Source organism: Borostomias antarcticus, assembly GCF_949987555.1.
Source record: "Borostomias antarcticus genome assembly, chromosome: 2".
NCBI lineage: Eukaryota > Metazoa > Chordata > Actinopteri > Stomiiformes > Stomiidae > Borostomias > Borostomias antarcticus.
Window position 1 is genome coordinate 13,632,795 of NC_140235.1, and position 22,413 is coordinate 13,655,207.

General features: G+C 43.3%; 2 protein-coding genes across 4 annotated transcripts in view; one reads left to right on the top strand and one right to left on the bottom strand.

Annotated features, from left to right (window-relative positions):
• Positions 1 to 12,315, bottom strand: part of anxa11a (annexin A11a) — a 44,391-nt gene extending 32,076 nt beyond the window's left edge. The window contains exon 1 of one of the 2 annotated variants that reach the window (XM_084458692.1): positions 12,055 to 12,315. The gene's annotated coding sequence lies outside the window, so the exon portion shown is untranslated. The remainder of the gene's footprint in view (positions 1 to 12,054) is intronic. The other variant, XM_084458693.1, reaches the window with a different exon arrangement.
• Positions 12,316 to 12,775: 460 nt separating this feature from the next.
• The window catches only part of zcchc24 (zinc finger, CCHC domain containing 24), a 42,020-nt gene continuing 32,382 nt past the window's right edge, over positions 12,776 to 22,413 (top strand). For both annotated transcript variants that reach the window (XM_084459230.1, XM_084459231.1), the window contains exons 1-2: positions 12,776 to 13,888; positions 16,929 to 17,129. In XM_084459230.1, coding sequence (XP_084315356.1) covers positions 13,652 to 13,888; positions 16,929 to 17,129 — 438 coding nt within the window. In that variant the 5' untranslated portion in view covers positions 12,776 to 13,651. The remainder of the gene's footprint in view (positions 13,889 to 16,928; positions 17,130 to 22,413) is intronic.

Here is a 22,413-nt window from a genome sequence, read left to right on the forward strand (position 1 = left end):
TCATATCGGGTCAGCTTCATCTTAAGACCTTTGTGATCAAAAGTTATCAAAAAAATTGAGTTTTCACCAAACACCCTTGCCGTGGCGCCCCGCCAAAGTTTGACATTTCGCCATAAAACACGAAGTCCTCATAACTCTTACATACATTATCCAATTTGTCCGATATATCTCACGCTTCATGACGGTTCTGTCCTGAACACATCTATGTGTCAGTATTGCGTCATACTTATAGCGCCACCTATTGGTGAAACAGGAAGTCCTCATAACTCCTCCATACATTATCCAATTTGTCCGATATATCTCACGCTTCATGACGGTTCTGTCCTGAACACATCTATGTGTCAGTATTGCATCATACTTATAGCGCCACCTATTGGTGAAACAGGAAGTCCCCATAACTCCTCCATACATTATCGGATTTGTCCGATATATCTCACGCTTCATGACGGTTCTGTCCTGAACACATCTATGTGTCAGTATTGCGTCTTACTTATAGCGCCACCTATTGGTGAAACAGGAAGTCCTCATAACTCCTGCATACATCATCCGATTTGCACCAAATTGCTGACGCTTCATGAAGGTCACCTTCTGAACACATCTATGCGTCGGTATTGAGTTACACTTACAGCGCCACCTACTGGTGAAACAGGAAGTACTCATAACTCCTACATACGTTATCCGATTTACTCCAAATTGCTCATGCTTGATGAAGGTCGCATCTTGAACACATCTGTAGGTCAGTATTGTGTCATACCTACAGCGCCACCTACTGCTTACAGGAAGTCCTCATAACTCCTACATACTTTGTCCGATTTACACAACATTTCTCACGCTTCATCAAGGTACTGTCCTGAACACATCTATGCATCGGTATTGAGTCACGCTTAGAGCGCCACCTAACTGGTGACAGGAAGTTTCTGTCAGTACTGGACACCGAAATAGCACACCCTTTAACGGCGCCACACCCCGACCCGCGTGGGGTGCGAGGGCCCGCTCACTGCTGCTCGCAGCACTAGTTATTCTTCTTCTTCTTCTTCTCCCCAAACAAATGCCTTTTCGGCGGCCTAAACATCGATGAAAACGGATGAAACTTTGCAGATACGTCAGTCCCGGTGAAAAATTTGATAATTCATGGGTGACGGAAATAGGCGTGGCAAAACGGCTCAAGAGCGCCCCCTGGAAAGTTTAAAATGGCGAGCCCCACCTTTCAGTTTGATGTAGGCGAACGAAATTCGGTGGGCATATGTATTTCATCGAGCCACACTAAAATGTCTCTTGGAGCTATACCCAACATGCAACAGGAAGTCCGCCATTTTGCTCTTAATGTGCCATTTTGTCCTTGTTTTGACCATTTCCATGCCTCGTACTTCGACGAACTCCTCCTACAGATTTCATCCGATCAACTTCATATCGGGTCAGCTTCATCTTAAGACCTTTGTGATCAAAAGTTATCAAAAAAATTGAGTTTTCACCAAACACCCTTGCCGTGGCGCCCCGCCAAAGTTTGACATTTCGCCATAAAACACGAAGTCCTCATAACTCCTCCATACATTATCCAATTTGTCCGATATATCTCACGCTTCATGACGGTTCTGTCCTGAACACATCTATGTTTCAGTATTGCGTCATACTTATAGCGCCACCTATTGGTGAAACAGGAAGTCCTCATAACTCCTACATACATTATCCAATTTGTCCGATATAGCTCACGCTTCATGACGGTTCTGTCCTGAACACATCTATGTGTCAGTATTGCGTCATACGTATAGCGCCACCTATTGGTGAAACAGGAAGTCCTCATAACTCCTACATACATTATCCAATTCGTCCCATATATCTCACGCTTCATGACGATTCTGTCCTGAACACATCTATGTGTCAGTATTGCGTCATACTTATAGCGCCACCTATTGGTGAAACAGGAAGTCCTCATAACTCCTCCATACATTATCCGATTTGTCCGATATATCTCACGCTTCATGACGGTTCTGTCCTGAACACATCTATGTGTCAGTATTGCGTCATACTTATAGCGCCACCTATTGGTGAAACAGGAAGTCCTCATAACTCCTCCATACATTATCCGATTTGTCCGATTTATCTCACGCTTCATGACGGTTCTGTCCTGAACACATCTATGTGTCAGTATTGCGTCATACTTATAGCGCCACCTATTGGTGAAACAGGAAGTCCTCATAACTCCTCCATACATTATCCAATTTGTCCGATATATCTCACGCTTCATGACGGTTCTGTCCTGAACACATCTATGTGTCAGTATTGCGTCATACTTATAGCGCCACCTATTGGTGAAACAGGAAGTCCTCATAACTCCTCCATACATTATCCAATTTGTCCGATATATCTCACGCTTCATGACGGTTCTGTCCTGAACACATCTATGTGTCAGTATTGCATCATACTTATAGCGCCACCTATTGGTGAAACAGGAAGTCCTCATAACTCCTCCATACATTATCCGATTTGTCCGATTTATCTCACGCTTCATGACGGTTCTGTCCTGAACACATCTATGTGTCAGTATTGCGTCATACTTATAGCGCCACCTATTGGTGAAACAGGAAGTACTCATAACTCCTACATACATTATCCGATTTACTCCAAATTGCTCATGCTTGATGAAGGTCGCATCTTGAACACATCTGTAGGTCAGTATTGCGTCATACCTACAGCGCCACCTACTGCTTACAGGAAGTCCTCATAACTCCTACATACTTTGTCCGATTTACACAACATTTCTCACGCTTCATGAAGGTACTGTCCTGAACACATCTATGCGTCGGTATTGAGTCACGCTTAGAGCGCCACCTACTGGTGACAGGAAGTTTCTGTCAGTACTGGACACCGAAATAGCACACCCTTTAACGGCGCCACACCCCGACCCGCGTGGGGTGCGAGGGCCCGCTCACTGCTGCTCGCAGCACTAGTTCTCCTTATTCTTCTTCTCCCCAAACAAATGCCTTTTTGGCGGCCTAAACATCGATGAAAACGGATGAAACTTTGCAGATACATCAGTCCCGGTGAAAATCGGATATTTCATTGGTGACGGAAATGGGCGTGGCAAAACGGCTCAAGAGCGCCCCCTGGAAAGTTTAAAATGGCGAGCCCCACCTTTCAGTTTGATGTAGGCGAACGAAATTCGGTGGGCATATGTATTTCATCGAGCCACACTTAAATGTCTCTTGGAGCTATACCCAACATGCAACAGGAAGTCCGCCATTTTGCTCTTAATGTGCCATTTTGTCCTTGTTTTGACCATTTCCATGCCTCGTACTTCGACGAACTCCTCCTACAGATTTCATCCGATCAACTTCATATCGGGTCAGCTTCATCTTAAGACCTTTGTGATCAAAAGTTATCAAAAAAATTGAGTTTTCACCAAACACCCTTGCCGTGGCGCCCCGCCAAAGTTTGACATTTCGCCATAAAACACGAAGTCCTCATAACTCCTCCATACATTATCCAATTTGTCCGATATATCTCACGCTTCATGACGGTTCTGTCCTGAACACATCTATGTGTCAGTATTGCGTCATACTTATAGCGCCACCTATTGGTGAAACAGGAAGTCCTCATAACTCCTCCATACATTATCCAATTCGTCCGATATATCTCACGCTTCATGAAGGTTCTGTCATGAACACATCTATGTGTCAGTATTGCGTCATACTTATAGCGCCACCTATTGGTAAAACAGGAAGTCCTCATAACTCCTCCATACATTATCCGATTTGTCCGATATATCTCACGCTTCATGAGGGTTCTGTCCTGAACACATCTATGTGTCAGTATTGCATCATACTTATAGCGCCACCTATTGATGAAACAGGAAGTCCCCATAACTCCTCCATACATTATCGGATTTGTCCGATATATCTCACGCTTCATGACGGTTCTGTCCTGAACACATCGATGTGTCAGTATTGCGTCATACTTATAGCGCCACCTATTGGTGAAACAGGAAGTCCTCATAACTCCTCCATACATTATCGGATTTGTCCGATATATCTCACGCTTCATGACGGTTCTGTCCTGAACACATCTATGTGTCAGTATTGCATCATACTTATAGCGCCACCTATTGGTGAAACAGGAAGTCTTCATAACTACTACATACATTATCCAATTTGTCTGATATATCTCACGCTTCATGACGGTTCTGTCCTGAACACATCTATGTGTCAGTATTGCGTCATACGTATAGCGCCACCTATTGGTGAAACAGGAAGTCCTCATAGCTCCTGCATACATCATCCGATTTGCACCAAATTGCTGACGCTTCGTGAAGGTCACCTTCTGAACACATCTTTGCGTCGGTATTGAGTCACACTTACAGCGCCACCTACTGGTGAAACAGGAAGTACTCATAACTCCTACATATTTTATCCCATTTACTCCAAATTGCTCATGCTTGATGAAGGTCGCATCTTGAACACTTCTGTAAGTCAGTATTGCGTCATACCTACAGCACCACCTACTGGTGAAAAAGGAAGTCCTCATAACTCCTACATACGTTATCCAATTTACTCAACATTTCTCACGCTTCATCAAGGTACCGTCCTGAACACATCTATTCTTCGGTATTGAGTCACGCTTAGAGCGCCACCTACTGGCGACAGAAAGTTTCTCTCAGTACTGCACACCGAAATAGCACACCCTTTAACGGCGCCACACCCCGACACACATGGGGTGCGAGGGCCCGCTCACTGCTGCTCGCAGCCCTAGTTAGGGCCCGAGCACTGGCGGTGCGAGGCCCTATTGTATTTCGAAGGATTATTCTCCTTCTTCTCCTTCTCCTTCTTCTCCTTCTTCTCCTTCTTCTTCCAAAACAAATGCCTTTTTGGCGGCCTAAACATCGATGAAAACGGATGAAACTTTGCAGATACGTCAGTCCCGGTAAAAAATTTGATAATTCATGGGTGACGGAAATGGGCGTGGCAAAACGGCTCAAGAGCGCCCCCTGGAAAATTTAAAATGGCGAGCCCCACCTTCCAGTTTGATGTAGGCGAACGAAATTCGGTGGGCATATGTAGTTCATCGAGACACACTAAAATGTCTCTTAGAGCTATACCCAACATGCAACAGGAAGTCCGCAATTTTGCTCTTAATGTGCCATTTTCCCCTTGTTTTGACCATTTCCATGCCTCGTACTTTAACGAACTCCTCCTACAGATTTCATCCGATCAACTTCCTATTCGGTCAGCTTCATCTTAAGACCTTTGTGATCAAAAGTTATCAAAAAAATTGAGTTTTCACCAAACACCCTTGCCGTGGCGCCCCGCCAAATTTTGACATTTCGCCATAAAACACGAAGTCCTCATAACTCCTCCATACATTATCCAATTTGTCCGATATATCTCACGCTTCATGACGGTTCTGTCCTGAACACATCTATGTGTCAGTATTGCATCATACTTATAGCGCCACCTATTGGTGTAACAGGAAGTCCTCATAACTCCTCCATACATTATCCAATTTGTCCGATATATCTCACGCTTCATGACGGTTCTGTCCTGAACACATCTATGTGTCAGTATTGCGTCATACTTATAGCGCCACCTATTGGTGAAACAGGAAGTCCTCATAACTCCTCCATACATTATCCAATTTGTCCGATATATCTCACGCTTCATGACGGTTCTGTCCTGAACACATCTATGTGTCAGTATTGCGTCATACTTATAGCGCCACCTATTGGTGAAACAGGAAGTCCTCATATCTCCTCCATACATAATCCAATTTGTCCCATATATCTCACGCTTCATGACGGTTCTGTCCTGAACACATCTATGTGTCAGTATTGCATCATACTTATAGCGCCACCTATTGGTGTAACAGGAAGTCCTCATAACTCCTCCATACATTATCCAATTTGTCCGATATATCTCACGCTTCATGACGGTTCTGTCCTGAACACATCTATGTGTCAGTATTGCGTCATACTTATAGCGCCACCTATTGGTGAAACAGGAAGTCCTCATAACTCCTCCATACATTATCCAATTTGTCCGATATATCTCACGCTTCATGACGGTTCTGTCCTGAACACATCTATGTGTCAGTATTGCGTCATACTTATAGCGCCACCTATTGGTGAAACAGGAAGTCCTCATATCTCCTCCATACATAATCCAATTTGTCCCATATATCTCACGCTTCATGACGGTTCTGTCCTGAACACATCTATGTGTCAGTATTGCATCATACTTATAGTGCCACCTATTGGTGAAACAGGAAGTCCTCATAACTCCTACATACATTATCCAATTTGTCCGATATATCTCACGCTTCATGACGGTTCTGTCCTGAACACATCGATGTTTCAGTATTGCGTCATACTTATAGCGCCACCTATTGGTGAAACAGGAAGTCCTCATAACTCCTCCATACATTATCCAATTTGTCCGATATAGCTCACGCTTCATGACGGTTCTGTTCTGAACACATCTATGTGTCAGTATTGCGTCATACGTATAGCGCCACCTATTGGTGAAACAGGAAGTCCTCATAACTCCTGCATACATCATCCGATTTGCACCAAATTGCTGACGCTTCATGAAGGTGGCCTTCTGAACCCATCTATGTGTCGGTATTGAGTCACACTTACAGCGCCACCTACTGGTGAAACAGGAAGTCCTCATAACTCCTACATACGTTATCCGATTTACTCAACATTTCTCACGCTTCATCAAGGTACCGTCCTGAACACATCTATGCTTCGGTATTGAGTCACGCCTAGAGCGCCACCTACTGGTGACAGGAAGTTTCTCTCAGTACTGCACACCGACATAGCACAGCCTTTAACGGCGCAGCACCCCGACACACGTGGGGTGCGAGGGCCCGCTCACTGCTGCTCGCAGCACTAGTTGGATTTTGTTTTCTTGTCGTAGCCTACCTGCTGCAATAGCCTATGTGAACCGTAGCGTTTGTTTGAGCAGAGGAGGACCGGTAGCTAGCTTGTTAGTTCAATGTAGTAGGCTATCTAGCTATAAGCTACGCATGCTCAGCCTCTCACTAGCCTATACAATGTCCGGCGATTTCGAAATATGAAATAATTATGAAAGTATATTTTAACAACTGAAACACAACTGATCAAATGTTTGATCCATGCCGTTCAGTTATCAGCACAACAGAGTAGTCTAGTGTAGGCCTAGGATAGGCTATAATCAAAGTCCTTATCTCTGATATAACAATAATAAACTATTTAAACAGATAAAAAAAAAGAATAATTTCACTACAATACCCTACTTACCCATGGTTTAAGCAATGTTGAAACTTGAGTAGGCTATAGGCCTACAATTAGGCCTAGTCATTTTCCTCTATTAGCCTAGGCTACATTTAATTTGGCTTTATGTCATATTTGCTGTGCAAATGCATGATTGGTTGAATATGTAGCTTATAAATTGAATATTTGGGTTGTTGGAATATTGTTTATTGAACATTTGTAATGTTCTTTTCGTCCATAGGCCCTAGCGCATAGGCAAGAGCGCGTTCTAGAGGCGCACGCTTTTTTGAACCATTTAGGCCTACGCTTTATTGTAGTGGCTCACACATGATCCTAATTTGAATAGACCTATATAATTTGTGTTTAATGGTTGTGCTGAAGCAGTGACATGATATGACCCCTCCGATTTGTTTGGAAAAGGAAATAGAAAGCAGAAACTTTGGATTACGGATCCTGACAACTTTCTGAGTTATTTCTGGGTTAACAAGCACACAGTGTTTAAAAAGCCTTTAATCCATCGGGCTATATAAGCCTACAATAAAAACACCAACATGTTTCGGTTTTTATTGTAGCCTACATATGGATTAAAGGCTTTTTAACCACTTTTCCACCCAACAAGTTAATCAATTTGACCGAGCGCGTCCTCACTTTCCACAGCTAAAATGTAACCGGTCCAAACTAACACAAACCCTACAACATAGGCATGTATTAATTTAGAGTTTAGTTTATTGGTTTGAGTGTAAAATGTTTATCTTTTAAATTATATTTATAGTAGCCTAATACATGTCTATTGCTGGGTTTGTGAAAACCATTACTAGTACACCACGCTGCCTGTGTCACATGGTTGCAGATAATATATTAGATATTATGACACGGGAGAAATAGGGCTACTATAGCTGTTCTAGCAAAGTTGCTATGAGGACTTATATTTTGATTTAGAAAAATGTTTTTCAGTTTCTAACTAAATGTAGAATGTCCCCCAGTTAAGGGTGGTGGTGGGGTTCTGACACTTCATAGTTTGTTAAAATAAAAACATACAGGATGATAAGGAGGAGGAATTATACTTAATAATTAATGGTAATAATAATATATATATATATATATATATATATATATATATAAACAGCAATTCTGATGTGTTGAAAGCACAGCAATTGCAATGCCAATTCATATTAGGCTAAAGAAATGAAATTTCCCCTCAGTTTAAACCGTTTTGAACAGACTTCCGGTTTAAGCCCCGCCCACTTCCGAATCCGAATAATTAGCTTTCAAATACAAATAGTGGGCTCCCGGCACACCCCTATCAGTGAGTGAGTTAGTAGCAAGAAAGGGATCAACGTCAGTGATTTGGGAGCATTTTGGTTATTATATATTAATATATTAAATATTAATCGCAATTATTAATCGCAATTAGCATTTTGAAGCAAATAATCGCAATTATTATCTTTTGTCATAATCGTGCAGCCCTAATTGACAAGTACATTTCAATTTTTACATCAAACACTATGCTTGGTGTCTAAATATAGTCTCAGACAAGTTTATTCGGAAAACCATGTACTTTCTACATCCGCAGAGAGCTTGAGGTGTTTAGTAGAGATAGATACTATCTGTATTTCAACATTCATTATAGGACTTTAGACCATACAGGTGCATGGACTTGTTTGCCCACTAGATGGAGATGTCATTGTCCTCTTACTCACTCTACCATGGTTTGTAGAGAGCTTACTTTGGTCAATCATTGATACACATGATGTGACATTAGTAGCGCCAGATATGTCTGTATTTCAACATTCATTATGGGACTTTTAACCATACAGGTGTATGGACTTGTTGGCTTTTAAAACGCCGCTCATCCGTCAGTGCCTTCTACACAAAAAACGGTAAGTCAGTGTAGGCACAGTCCATTCTAGCCAGGGGCCTTTTAGCTTGACCAGCATCATCAACCACACGAGCTGGTTAGAGCTCACATATTGTAGTAGTACTCATTATAAGTTGTTTTTCCCATTGCCAGTACATTAAGATTTGAAGACCGAAACTAGTATGCTACAGTATGTATTTCAGTAAAACTATAGTCTATTCTACTGAGGGACACTTCTACTTTTCAAATCCAGAGTTTAGATAAAAGAAAAGATTCCTGGCTTGTTTACTCATTGTTATACATGTTAGGGGTCTCATAGATTAGAAAGAAATTCCATCTTTCCACTTCATCATTGCCACAAAGGAATATGCATCATGGGTGGGGGACAACATGTTTACTGTGCACTTGTTTATCCCGGAAGTAAATGGTAAATGGACTGCACTTATATAGCGCTTTTCCACCTTAGCGGCACTCAAAGCGCTTTACAATGGCCTCTCATTCACCCATTCACACATACATTCACACACCAATGGCGGTAGCTGGCATGCAAGGTGCTAACCTGCTCATTGGGAGCAATTTGGGGTTAGGTTTCTTGCTCAAGGACACTTCGACATGTGGACAGTCGGAGCTGGGATTCGAACCACTGACCCTTCGATCATTGAACGACCCACTCTACCAACTGAGCTACAGCCACCCCCTGTACTCATTGAGATTAAAATCTCTTCTGCAAGAGAGACCTGGCCAGTAGCAGCAGTAGACTACATGAATAGTCATGAAAGATTGACCTTACAAACCACTCTATGAAATAAAGTACTACTGTAGTTATGTACGGAATGGAAGAGAACTTTGCTATGCGAAACGCCTGTGTTCCTATTCCGTAATTCAGCCACTTGTAACCATGGCCTTCTGATCTATATTTGCATTTTAATGATGGTGGAAAACCTGACATGCCTTCTGTATTTGAATAAGGACACTGTCCTATCCTCGTTGGGAGAGCCGCCTCATGGAATACAAACTTCCCTTCTGGTGATAGTACAATGCAAGCCTGTTTATGCTCAGACTATCACAAACTGCAAAACGCATCTTTAAAAAAAATGACATTGCGTCATTGTGTGTGTTTTGTGTGTGTGTGTGTGTGTGTGTATTTGCGCGTCAAGCCTCTAAGCTGTGGCCTCTAAATTGGCTTCCTGTACAGAAATCGTTGAAGCTTTCCTGTTCCTCAGGAAGAGAACTATTCAAACTGTCTTCTCATCAGTATTAGACTATAGTGACACAATGTATAGACATGCTTCTTTGACTACCCTGAAACACTAAGACTCCATTCCGCCCTAACATTTATTACAGGTGATAGTTATGACACCCACCACTGTGTTCTTTATGATAATGTAGGCTGGTCTCCTCTCTCTTTAAGGCATAACTATCACTGGTATGTTTATTTTCAAAGCCCTTATTGGTAAACTTCCACCATACATCTCGTCTCTGTTGGACTGGAGCCTTACCTACCAGACCCAATGAAACGATCGGCTTGTTTTTAGGGTTCCTCGAGTGCATTCTGAACTTGGTAGAGCTGCTTTTTAACATGATGCTCCTTATACCTGGAATACTTCAACAGACTCTAAAGCAAGAGGTCCTTCCTTCAATCGCAGAGTTTTTTTATTATTATTATTATTATTGTGTATCGTTTTTGTTCTGTTGTTATTTGAACTCATCAACACTGCAAATGAGGGAAACCTCAGTGCTTTACGAGTATAAATACATGTTTGCAATGAAATGTGATGTGGTGTTGCAAAACCAGGAAACGATGTAGGGCCTACTTCATGTCCTGGTTGGCCCTACTTCATGTCCTGGTTTTGCAACACCACACCCCATCACATCTCACAGCCTACAGTGTACTACTACATTGTAGGCTACATCCCCAGCATATCCCACTTCATCAAACAAACCACACAGGCACATAGCGAACAGCTCTGTAGCTGAGACACCATATGAAACAGCTCTGTAGCTGAGACACCATATGAAACAGCTCTGTAGCTGAGACACCATATGTAACAGGCACCGTTCACAAGGTGAAATGTGTAGCCAGTGGTGTAGTGGTATACAGAGTACACCCACTTATCCATGGACCCAGACTTCATTAAACATCACTAATGTACAAACTAAAAATTCTGCTACAATGTAGTCAAGCTACGTCTTTGGTCAGAGTATACCCACTTCTTTAGTAGCCTTACCACATCACTGTGTGCAACAACACGAGACGTTCAGAATTCTTATTCTTATCTTATCCTCGTAGCCTACTCTTAAAGAAAATATATTCCCCTATATATTAACTGTCAATAGGCCATATTATAGTAGCCTATGTAAAATATATGGAGGAAATCTGAATAATATATGATAGGCCTACATAGCCTATAAATAGATTTTAAATAGATAAATAAACATATTGCAGTATATGGTAAAATATAAAACCACTGGCACTAGTTTCCTATATACGGAACTGTATTGTTTGATATATTACATTATACTTTGCAATATATTTCTGTTTCATAAGGGTAGGCCTAGCCTACTGTAGCCTATCTTATTGTAGCCCTATAGGTTCTCCTATTAAATCACTTTCCTGGGCGTTTATCGCTACGCGAGGCGTATTCAGCAGCCTGGATGCTAGCTATTCCTAACCTAAAGATAGAGCACCGCGTCGCCAAATGGTACAGTAGGTCATGTTAGGCTATTCATATTCTACTGGACAAAATGGCAACATTACACTGACTCTACATGGATTAAACTGGCCTACAGCAAGACGTAGGCCTAGCTGCTTCGCTTCCGCACTAGAATTGGGCTACATGGTGAACATTTAAGACGGTAGGCTACGACGAAACGACATTTCGAGACAAATCATCAACAACAAAACAATATGGGGAAACGCAACTGAGACTATTCATTATTCGACACTTACTTTGGGTTCGGTAGATGGTTCTTCCTGAAGCGTTAACAATTTCTGTAGCCCTAGATGCATTTAAGTGCAGTGGGTGGGACTCATACTTTCCATGGACGGTGCAACAACACCCACCACCGCACACAAGCTGCAGTAACTTCCAGGCACCATACACATGACAGTCGTCTTACAGTTGCCTTCATGACTCACGGAAAAAGTGACACGCCTGTCAATAATCGTTTTGTCAATGTCAACTAAACAGCAATTGAGTGTAGGTCAACAGGCCCGTTTTACACAATAATTTATGAATCATCTATTGGGAAATGTTTATAAACATTTCACAATAGGCTATAGTCTAAGGTCTGTATAGGCCTATTTCAGAAAAGACAGTTTCAGCTTAGCCTACCACATTTTACCAAATTATCTCAGTATATGTATTGACATTTAATTAGGCTAACAGTTATTTGTATTTGTGCAAATGTTGCAGCCTACTATTTTAAGGGGTAATATTTTCACTGTGAGTGCCTACGAACACCACAAGGGGGAGCCATGCTAAAACTTTTCACAGGTTAGTTCCAGACATGCGAATCCTGACCCCATGGAGGCAGCCTATTATATGCAGGCTACTTTGTATGCGTTGACCTTTGTTCTTTGCTCTGCAGCCTATAAATGTTTATTGATTGTTTTTTTGTGTTCCGTGGGATCAACTTTTGGAAGACGGCCTCATCTCTGACAGGGTAAACACTCACTTTGGTTCTCTCATGCATTCAAAGAATTGTGGACGGCACACAACACAATTGATATGGTAGGCTTAGCCTACATTTTTGAGATGTTGTGGCCTAGACCTTGGTTGGTCTGTCCGTGTAGCAGGTGGTCAATGGTTTTTGCGGAGTGAGGCCTTATCAACTGTGCTCTGAAGAAATGAAATTGCATGAATGAGACGTTAATGTGGAGCACAACCAATTTGGTGTCGGGGGAGGCTCTGTGTAGGCATTACTTGACGAGGCTCTGTGTAGGCATTAGCCTACTTGATGAGGTAGCCTACTGAAGTGAGTTCTCATATGCTCTGGATGAGATTGGGGACATGGATAAGATTTTTGACACAATAACAGCAGAGATAGGCCCTTATATAAGAGCACAGTGTCCAGTTCATACAGGGAAGATATCGAAATTTCTGCCGAAAATCCTGTTTTAGGAGACTGCTGGGATGATGCAGATTAGCCAACCATTTGAACACAGACTGAATGAATATTCACATGAATTATACATTCGTACTCCCATTCGTTAGCGTCCTCGGTGACGCACCAGTAATCATTGCATATGCAATGAGACTCTCGCTGCCCCACTGCAAATAAAGCGAGATAACGGGCCATGGGGTGCGGGTGCAAACTTTTTATACTGACATGTTAGAGCAATGACTTTAGTGTAACAGTAGAACTGGGACTAGGCTCCCAGACCTAGGAGGAGAGGGTCATTACGGGAAGATAAAGGAACGATTGCCGGGTTGGTAAAGGAGAGGTGAACTGCAAAATCGGACTAGGAACAAGATTCCCGAAATTGAGACCAATCCAAGAAACAGCGGTGGTGGAATAACTACGGTAGTTTACCAATTTGAAAGATGAGCTTGTTGTCTGCCATAGACACGAGTGCCTCCGTGTACCAGCCCACGCAACTTCTCAACTGGGTCTATCTGTCTTTACAAGACACCCACCAGACCAGCGCCTTTGACGCTTTCAGACCCGAACCCAACTCATCCCACCCGGATCTCAACTACAGCAAGTCTCCCGCGGCGGACGTGGGCTCGTCTCTAAACTCGAACTATCTCAACAACTTCTTTCAGCTCCAAAGGAATGAGGTAAATCTTTTATTTGCCATGAGATTGCCACCATGCGTAAAATAAATAATTTAATAAATTGGCAATTGCTTATATTTCCACTGGCATATGTCGAGCACTGATTTGCAATGTGCTACTCTGGTATAGCTACAAATAACCGCCATGATATTTATTTTACCGTAGGCAGGAAAATGTCAATTACGTCAGTGGCACGTTACGTTTTTGTTGGTTATTTTTCCTTCGGGTTGATTCCTCTACCCACACTTGCACAACTGCAATGCACATATTGCGCCTTCTTTCTTTTGTAGGCCCATTTTGATTGATATAATCTATACCTGTTTATCGATAGAGCTCATACACTTGTGAGGACTTTTCCATTTTAAAACTAACCTAATCCAATAGGCTATCAAATAGGCTACAACTTTAGTAGCCTAATACTGACAGTTTAATAACCTTTGCACTACATGCCAAATGGACGAATTATTCCAGTTTAAATCGTTGTCTCAGTAATCGTAATTGATGATAAGATACTGAGTGTGCACTTATGCGAAGATATTTTCGAGGCCTGGGACAACAGAGCGCGTGCAGGCAGACTCGAGCGAGCGGGCCGCACGTAGAGGCGTGACGCATCTGCTTCTGCGATTTGCATGCTAATGATGACAGGTCTCCGTGTTAAGTGGTGCGCCGGACTACACACGACACCATTTAACAACGAACGAGTATTGCTCATGTATACTCACACTGCCAATCATCAATGAGACTGATTTTGTGAGGCATAATGTTCACACACGCACACACCGGTTATACCAATACCTCCCTTCACCCGTAACAGATCGCAAGTGTTGCTTTCACTCTAGCTGAGGTCTATATTTTGCCCAACAACAAAATCAATCTTGTTTACATACAGTAGGCCACTTTCTATTTATGTTGTCATGGATAGCTTTGGGACAAATATGCCAACAATGCATGCTGTCGGTAAACACCAGTCCACACCATAAGCACAGATCATGTTGCTGTGGCAGGGGCATTATACAGGGAAACAATACCAACCTGTTGCAAAAGATAACTATTACTTTGATTGCTATGATGTCATATGTTGAAACAGAGCCCATAGGACGCAGAGAGAGAGAGAGAGAGCTTTTGCAGCCTGCCTACAGTATATGAAATGCATGATGGTAATCGTAGAGGTTTGTTCAGCCATTTGAAACATGGGTGTGTGCTTTTTACATTAAAACACACTGTGTTAAAACACACAATCCCCTTGAGTACAGTTTCAAAAACTGGAAGAACACACACACACACACACACACACACACACACAGTCTGGAAACAGTTTATATGGGGGAATTTTTTCACAACCTCTCAACTCGCTGAGCCAAGTAAAATAAACCACTCCAGAGGTTTCATATGTGGATGAGTAATGTGCTTTTGTTTTTGTTGTCAAATATCATACGACATAGTTGTATCAAAGTGAAGTAGGAAGTAAATGAAGGCACTTGATGCAAGAGAAACGAGTTGAAGTGGTGGAGAACTGTGGTGAGTTCAGTTCATTCTAATGTTTCCCGTTTGGTTGATGATGACTGCCTTCATCTCCAGTTGAGCAACATGGTACTGGAGGCCTTTTCATACAGTCTCGACAGACGTGTCTCACAGTAAGACCTTTTTTCATACCTATACCCATAACATCCTGCTTTGCTCCAACAATTCCTCGTCTCTAAGCATTTGATAAGACAAACTTTGACAGTCCGATAAGTACTGTACACCCTGAACTCTCCCGGCGACTGCAGATTCCTTGTTCAAACAGACAGCTGTCCCCCCCCCCCCCCTCCCCCGGGATGTGTGGACCTGTGAGAGCAGTCACCTCCTCAGAGATAACCTGAGCCCAGAGCGCAGCCTCTATTAGGCATTCATAAGGGCCAATTTGGCCCCTCGCTAAGTTAGCGGAAACATATACACACACTGGTGCACACACACACACACGTCGACTCAAGCAAACACTCACGCACACACACACACACACACACACACAGTCACCCCATTAGCAGTTGTGTGTGAAGTTTTCTTCCATTGGGGAATCCACTACATCTGCAGCCTGACTCAGTGGGGTGCCTAACCAGGCCCGATGGTGTTAAAACAGACAGTAGGATCTGTTCAGTCTGTTAAATGAGTTCATAACTAGAATCTCCAGAATGGGAAAAAATACGAAGTTGAGGATTAAATGAATGACAGATGGAAAACCTTGGAAAAACAAAAGTGTAACATTTTATTTATCCCGAGTCGATCCAATAAATGGCCATGCGCTGTGAGAGCTGGAACTGGTGCAGCTCATAGCCAGCTAAGTAAAGAGCTGCACTGAGCTGGCCCACACGCTGTCGCCAAGTTTACCATATCTGTGCTATGCAACATTAGACATCAGCAATAACATGACTTCCCAGGCTATGGGTCTGTCTCCCGGGCAGGGAGAGGTATACAGTAGTATGGGTCCCAGTTGCAGGAGATTTATAGATTAGTCCAGTCGATAGGGCATACTATACTTGGATGGATATTCCACAAGCTGGAGAAGTTAATGTGCTTCCTCTCTTGTTTACTGGTGAGTCATCACCTATTAAAGGCCTGTCCTCCATTGTGGACATCCTCAGTAGTTTTGTGTCAGCTGCCAGCTGCCAGATGTGCAGAATTTAATGAGAGAAATGATCTAGGGATTTTTGCGTAAGATATGGCATAGAGCAGCAGAAGGAAACCAATGATTGCACTCAACATCTAAACACTGAAAATCAGAGTTGCTAGGGTGCTATTGTCCTATTTGTGGGGATTTTGAATCCACAAAGTTTCTGACCAATGTAGATTTTTTTCAGACTCATCGGAGGGTGCAGGTCTGTTTCTACTAGAAGTGTCATAGGCTGGGTTCTCTGCCTCAAACATAATGACTAAGATTCCTTAAGTTCACAGACATGAGTGCAGTACTTGAAAACCCAGAAAGATGTTAATTTTTGTGTGACTACAGTACATATTAAACACCATGACATTCTAAACCTGTTTGCTCTGCCTCTCTGTGTCCTAGGCCTTAAATAACAGTGTGTACAAGAACGTGTCCCCTTATGGCTCCCTGAACAACATCGTGGATGGGCTGAACTCCCTGACGGACCACTTCTCAGACCTCTCCCTCTCTTCTGAACCCCGCAAGCCCAGCAAGAGACCCCCACCCAACTACCTGTGCCACCTGTGTTTCAACAAGGGCCACTACATCAAGGACTGCCCTCAGGTGAGATCGATAGGTGCCACAGTACAGCGTCTACCATAGTAATACTTTAGTAATAACATATAATCCTAAAGTGTTATAGGATATAAAACTGTTATAAGTCTTTAGCATAGTCAATATCCTCCATGTGAAACTGGGCCAAGAGAAGGTGTGTAAAGTGTGCTTGGTTTCTAAACCGTCACATCTGTTGGGTCATGTGGCCACATCTCATCCAATCATGTCATTCTGTGTGACATGTGGCCAGCCAATCTCTGTCTTTTCTCTCTCTCTGTCTCTCTCTCTCTCTCTCTCTCTCTCTCTCTGTGGATCGGGTCTGACCTACTTGTCAGACAGGCACTTCTCTGTCCTCTGTAGTCATGTGTGTGTGTTAATTGGGCAGACTACTGAACTTCAATTTGAGAGGAACTACAGAACTAGGAAATGTTGCAAACGGTAATCCTGTTATATGAAATATTATGTTTGTCCCCTACCAAGGAGGACAGACCATCACAGAGTCTCTTTGTTATCTCAAACAAAGATAAATCCTTTTTATCTGCTCGATTGCAGGGTATCCAGTTGACGTTGATCTTAATGCATAACCAATGTGACAAGTGATTCACCAGTTTAGTTTGGAGAAAGACAAGACGTTTATGGAGAACAAATATTCCATAGTTTATACTTTCCCCTCTCAGTTTTCCAATCTCCAAGCCTTTCGCCTTTCATGACGCAGGTCTCCCTGGGTAGCAAACAAGCGTAACCATAGCGAATCAGCAGCGAGCTCCAGCTGTGAGGTCACATGCGCGCTGCAGTGGGACCAGTGGGACCCAGCTCCTGCTGTGCTCAACCCTGAGTGATGAGGACAAGCTCACCAGTTTGACTATCTAGACCACACAGGTCACGTGAAATCACATCGCCTTCCTGTCTTTGGTTGTTCTTTTATAAAATTGCTAGTTACCATGGTTGTGTGTTTAGTTAGTGTACACCGTGCTATAAATGTGATTAACCACTGTAAGCCATGAATGGGCCTGTAGAACACGTTATATTATAACACTTTCTGTTTCCTGTCAGATCACGTTTCTCTATGAATGAAAACTGTCCAGGATCAGGTACCAGTATGACCATGGACTGATTGAAGGATGTAATTATGCTCTTTCTAAGAGTGGTTCATTTTCTATATTCTAGGCCAATATACCAGCTTCAATGGCAAAAGTACAGTTGAAATACCATTTAGAAAGGCTAGCAAGAGATAAGCTACAATGTGGAAGAATGGACCACAAAATAACCATTGTGGTTCTCACATACAGCTTTTTCAAGAATTCATCTTTTACAACATCTTGTAAAAGCAAACTGCACAGTCTGGGTTGAGGTTTTAAACTGAAATATGTGATTTCAAAACAGGGATACGATGTCAGTTTTTCACTGAGTTGTGGTGGAGACCTGTTATTCTTTCATTGGACGGGTGGTGATTTATCTCTCTCTCTTTCTCTCTCTGTGTCTCTCTCGTTCTCTCTGTATCTCTCTCACCCCTGCCTCCCCCTTTCTCTACCCCTTTTCCTCTCCACCCCTCTCTCCATCCTCCATCTCTCTCCTTCTCTCCCCCCCCCCCCACGTCTCTCTTTCTCTCCTCTCTCCCCTTCTCTCTGAGGTCTGGTGTAGACTGAGTCCTGAGTCACTCCTCTGCCTGGATCAGTAATGAACAGCAGATGTGAGATTGAAATGCTATGACTCTGTATGACAGAGTGCGACTGGTCCCAGGAGGTCTGTAAAAGACCTGTCCACTCATGAAATATGTCCACCCTGGTCCAATGTGTGGGAATTTAGATTATTTATTGACAATTCAAGTGGGATTTTTTTTTCTTGTGCAACTTTTGCTTTCCTAGTTAGATTGTAACCCTTTCTAGGCTTTATTACTGTAGAAACAGTACAGTGGAGGCTCGTCCATTGAGGCAGGGAAGGACAGTCCTCCTCAGTTTTTGGAGAGAAGAGAGGGATTAAAATATAAATACATGAATTTATTTATTCGTAATTAATATTATCTCAGTTTTGTTCATAAAGCAGGTTTTCCCTATGGATAAAAACCCATTATGGAAATTCTAAAGCTCCAACAGTGACATCTATAACATGAAGCTGGAGGACCCATAGATATCTATGGAAGGGAGGCTAGCCTCCCTTAGGGCGGGTTCTTTTCTCTTAAATCAATGTAATGCCTTTTTTTCTTGCTAATGTGTGATTGGCCAAAACGCTGAAAAATTACCGCAAGGGAGGACAGTACTCCGGCCCTGACTGAACAGGATTCAGATATTGACATTTTGTTAGTCCAATCACATTCCAGATTTACCACAGTGAAGGCCGATTGAGTCGGCGTTGATGTCTGTGTTTCTCTTCCCTGTGCCATTGAGACTTTTTGTGTGTTCTTCGCTCCATAATATAATACATCCGAAAGTATTATGGGACATATTATACATCAAACTGTTAGTCTATTTGTCTTGATTCTAGCCATCTAAATATCTAAGCTGACATAAATACCTTTTGAGCTAGAGCCGTCTGAACACGACAGTTCCACTGGCTGGCTATAGCCGGTAACGTTAGCTACGAGGTGCACGTCAGGCTACGGCATAGGCAGGCGCGCAGATTGGCTGGAGGCGCAAACTGTCGGCAATTCGTCCAAAACATTTCTAGAGACTGGGTCGCAACACCGGATCTGAGAAATCCACAGCCTGGCTCCTGCTTGCGTGAGAATTGATCGCTTTGCGGTGCCTATTCCTCATCCAGTGACGGATGGGTGGATGGAAAACTTTCAACTGAACGTTATTGTTCTGATAATTGTAGGCTATAGCAACATAAGAGTGGTAGCTTTGACAGCAACCCAAATGAGCTAATCCCATAGCTGTACCATTGCTAGCTAGCCATGAGCGAACTGTTGGATACTGCATTTGCTGTGCAACGTATTCCATTGTCCAGTTGTCAAATCTATTTGCCAACAAACTGTTAGAGAGCCAGCACACCTCAGTGTCCCCTAATCAATTTTTTTTTTCATATATCACCTAACCTCTCCAGCACCTCACCAATATCAATTCTTTTCTCTCTTTAGAGAAGAGTACAATCCATTACAACAACTATTGCTTACAATGTTTTATTGTTGTTTTGTAATATTTTCTCATGAATATGATAAATAAATGCTGCATTAAAGAAAGTGTTATTCAGCTTTTCATATGCTAAAATTGACAGTAAATCCACTTTAAAGCTGATATTTCAAATAATAACTGACTGAGGGAAAGTGCCCCCCGGCGCCCATGGGCGGTTCGCCTCTCTTCCTCCTGTCCTCCTCAGTTTTTTGAGTCATCAGCCACCACTGATACAGTATGTATTTCAATCCTTATGTATGAACTAAGCATTAATGACAATTTTTTAAAGCCGTGATCCGAGATGGGTGAAAAGGTGCTATGCGGCCTAGCTAGCTAGCTTTATGCTAGCTATGTTTACTTAGATTGGAAACATGTGCAGAGTCACTGCCGATGCAACAGCTCTCAAAGTATTGTTTGTAAACAGAGCTAACGCAGACAGAGCTCCCGCCATTTCACACGTCTGGGATCAGGGCTTTTAGTCCATTCTGACGATGGCCCATAGTAATCATTGCGTCTTTGAACCCTTGAACTTTCAGGGGGCAGCCATAAAGTCGTTCAGTTTAAATGCGAACTTTTTTGTTTTATTAAAACAAAACCTCAAGGACAATGGAGGCCGTGAAATCAATCTCTCTGTCAAGCAGCGCGGGGGTGTGGCTGAAATCACATTCAGACCGCCTCTGTTTATATTTCAGCTGCTCATTAAAGCATCAGGCTCCTCCCCAGACGGCCTCCACACCTACAGAACGCCTCTCAAGCCAAGACAGGGATCCAGCCTTCTCTCAAGCCAAGACAGGGATCCAGCCTTCTCTCAAGCCAAAACAGGGATCCAGCCCTCTCTCCCGGCCTCCTGCGCCAGAGCTTCACCTTCCACCTGGCATACTGTACTGTACTGTACTGTACTGTACATCATACAACAGCTGCCTAGTCAAGTCACCCATCACTGCACACCCCACAGACAGCGCGTCCATCGCCGGGGTGAGGGGTCATTCTCTCTGCAGTGTCTTTTGAGCCGACGGTGTGGCTGGGAGACACGCTGATCCATAAGGTGCCCAGGGGGAGTCCTGGCATTGTGCTGGTCCTGGAAAAGGAAATAAATTTGGGGATAAGCCAGTCCCCAGCAAGGGGTTAGCCCTGTCCAGAGGACTGAGGCGCACAGGGCCGCCAACCAAAGCACAGGGATCTGACTTCACAGAGCTCTGCTGAGTATGTGATCCCAGTCCAGCACGCAGAATCACGTTCTCATGAGATGCTCTCTCTATCCTTCTCTCTCTTTCTCTCTCTCTCCCTCCCTCTCTCTCTCCCTCTCTCTCCTTCTCTCTCTCTCCATCTCTCTCTCCTTGTCTCTCTCTCTCTCTCCCCATTGCAGATCCACAGTGTTTTGTTGTAGTTGTTTTAGCCGTATATATAGCGTTCGCTGTCAGAGGGACTGAGGTGTTATGTAAACAGGCTTTTATTTGGAAAAAATGAGGTCGCTCCCCCAGTTATGAGCAGAATGCCCCTCTGCCGCCACGCTCTGGCAACTGGCCTAGATGTCTTCCACTTGTGCTCATGGTGGTAGTTCTGTCACCTCTCATCAACGTTGACTCCTCAGATCGCCTGCGATGAAAGTGATGCGTTGATCGACGCCACCTCGCCACGTTTCCCCCGTCGAAGGATTAACTGCCTCAAAAAATGTATTTGCTGGAATGCAGATCTGTGTCACTCTGGCTTCTTGTGTGTGTGTGTGTGTATGTATGAGACACAGACAGAGAGAGGGAGAGAGTGGGCCCTGCTGTGTCACCGTAACTCATCCATTGCATTCTCCCTTCTTCTCCTCTGCTCCCTGCTTGGCATCAGCCTCCACTTGAATTCTATCGCCATGACCGTGATGTTAAATCTGCTCCACATCAATGGCATCAGCATTTGAAATGGAGACAATGCAACGCCACTGTAAACTGTGAGATGCCTGGCATCCTACTCATCATACTTGTGGTCGTCTTTCTTGGCAAAAGCCGGCCTGCCTGCCACTCCTTTCCTTACAGCTTGGAGGCCGTGACAACTCTTTAATACCCGATGTCCTGGAAATGGTAATGAAATGTGGCAAGATGTGCACTGATGCGTGAACGGGGTTCAGATGGGCAGGGGAGATATCAAGAGAAGAACAGGGCCAAGACGATCGTCAACACACAGACCTTTCATTATCC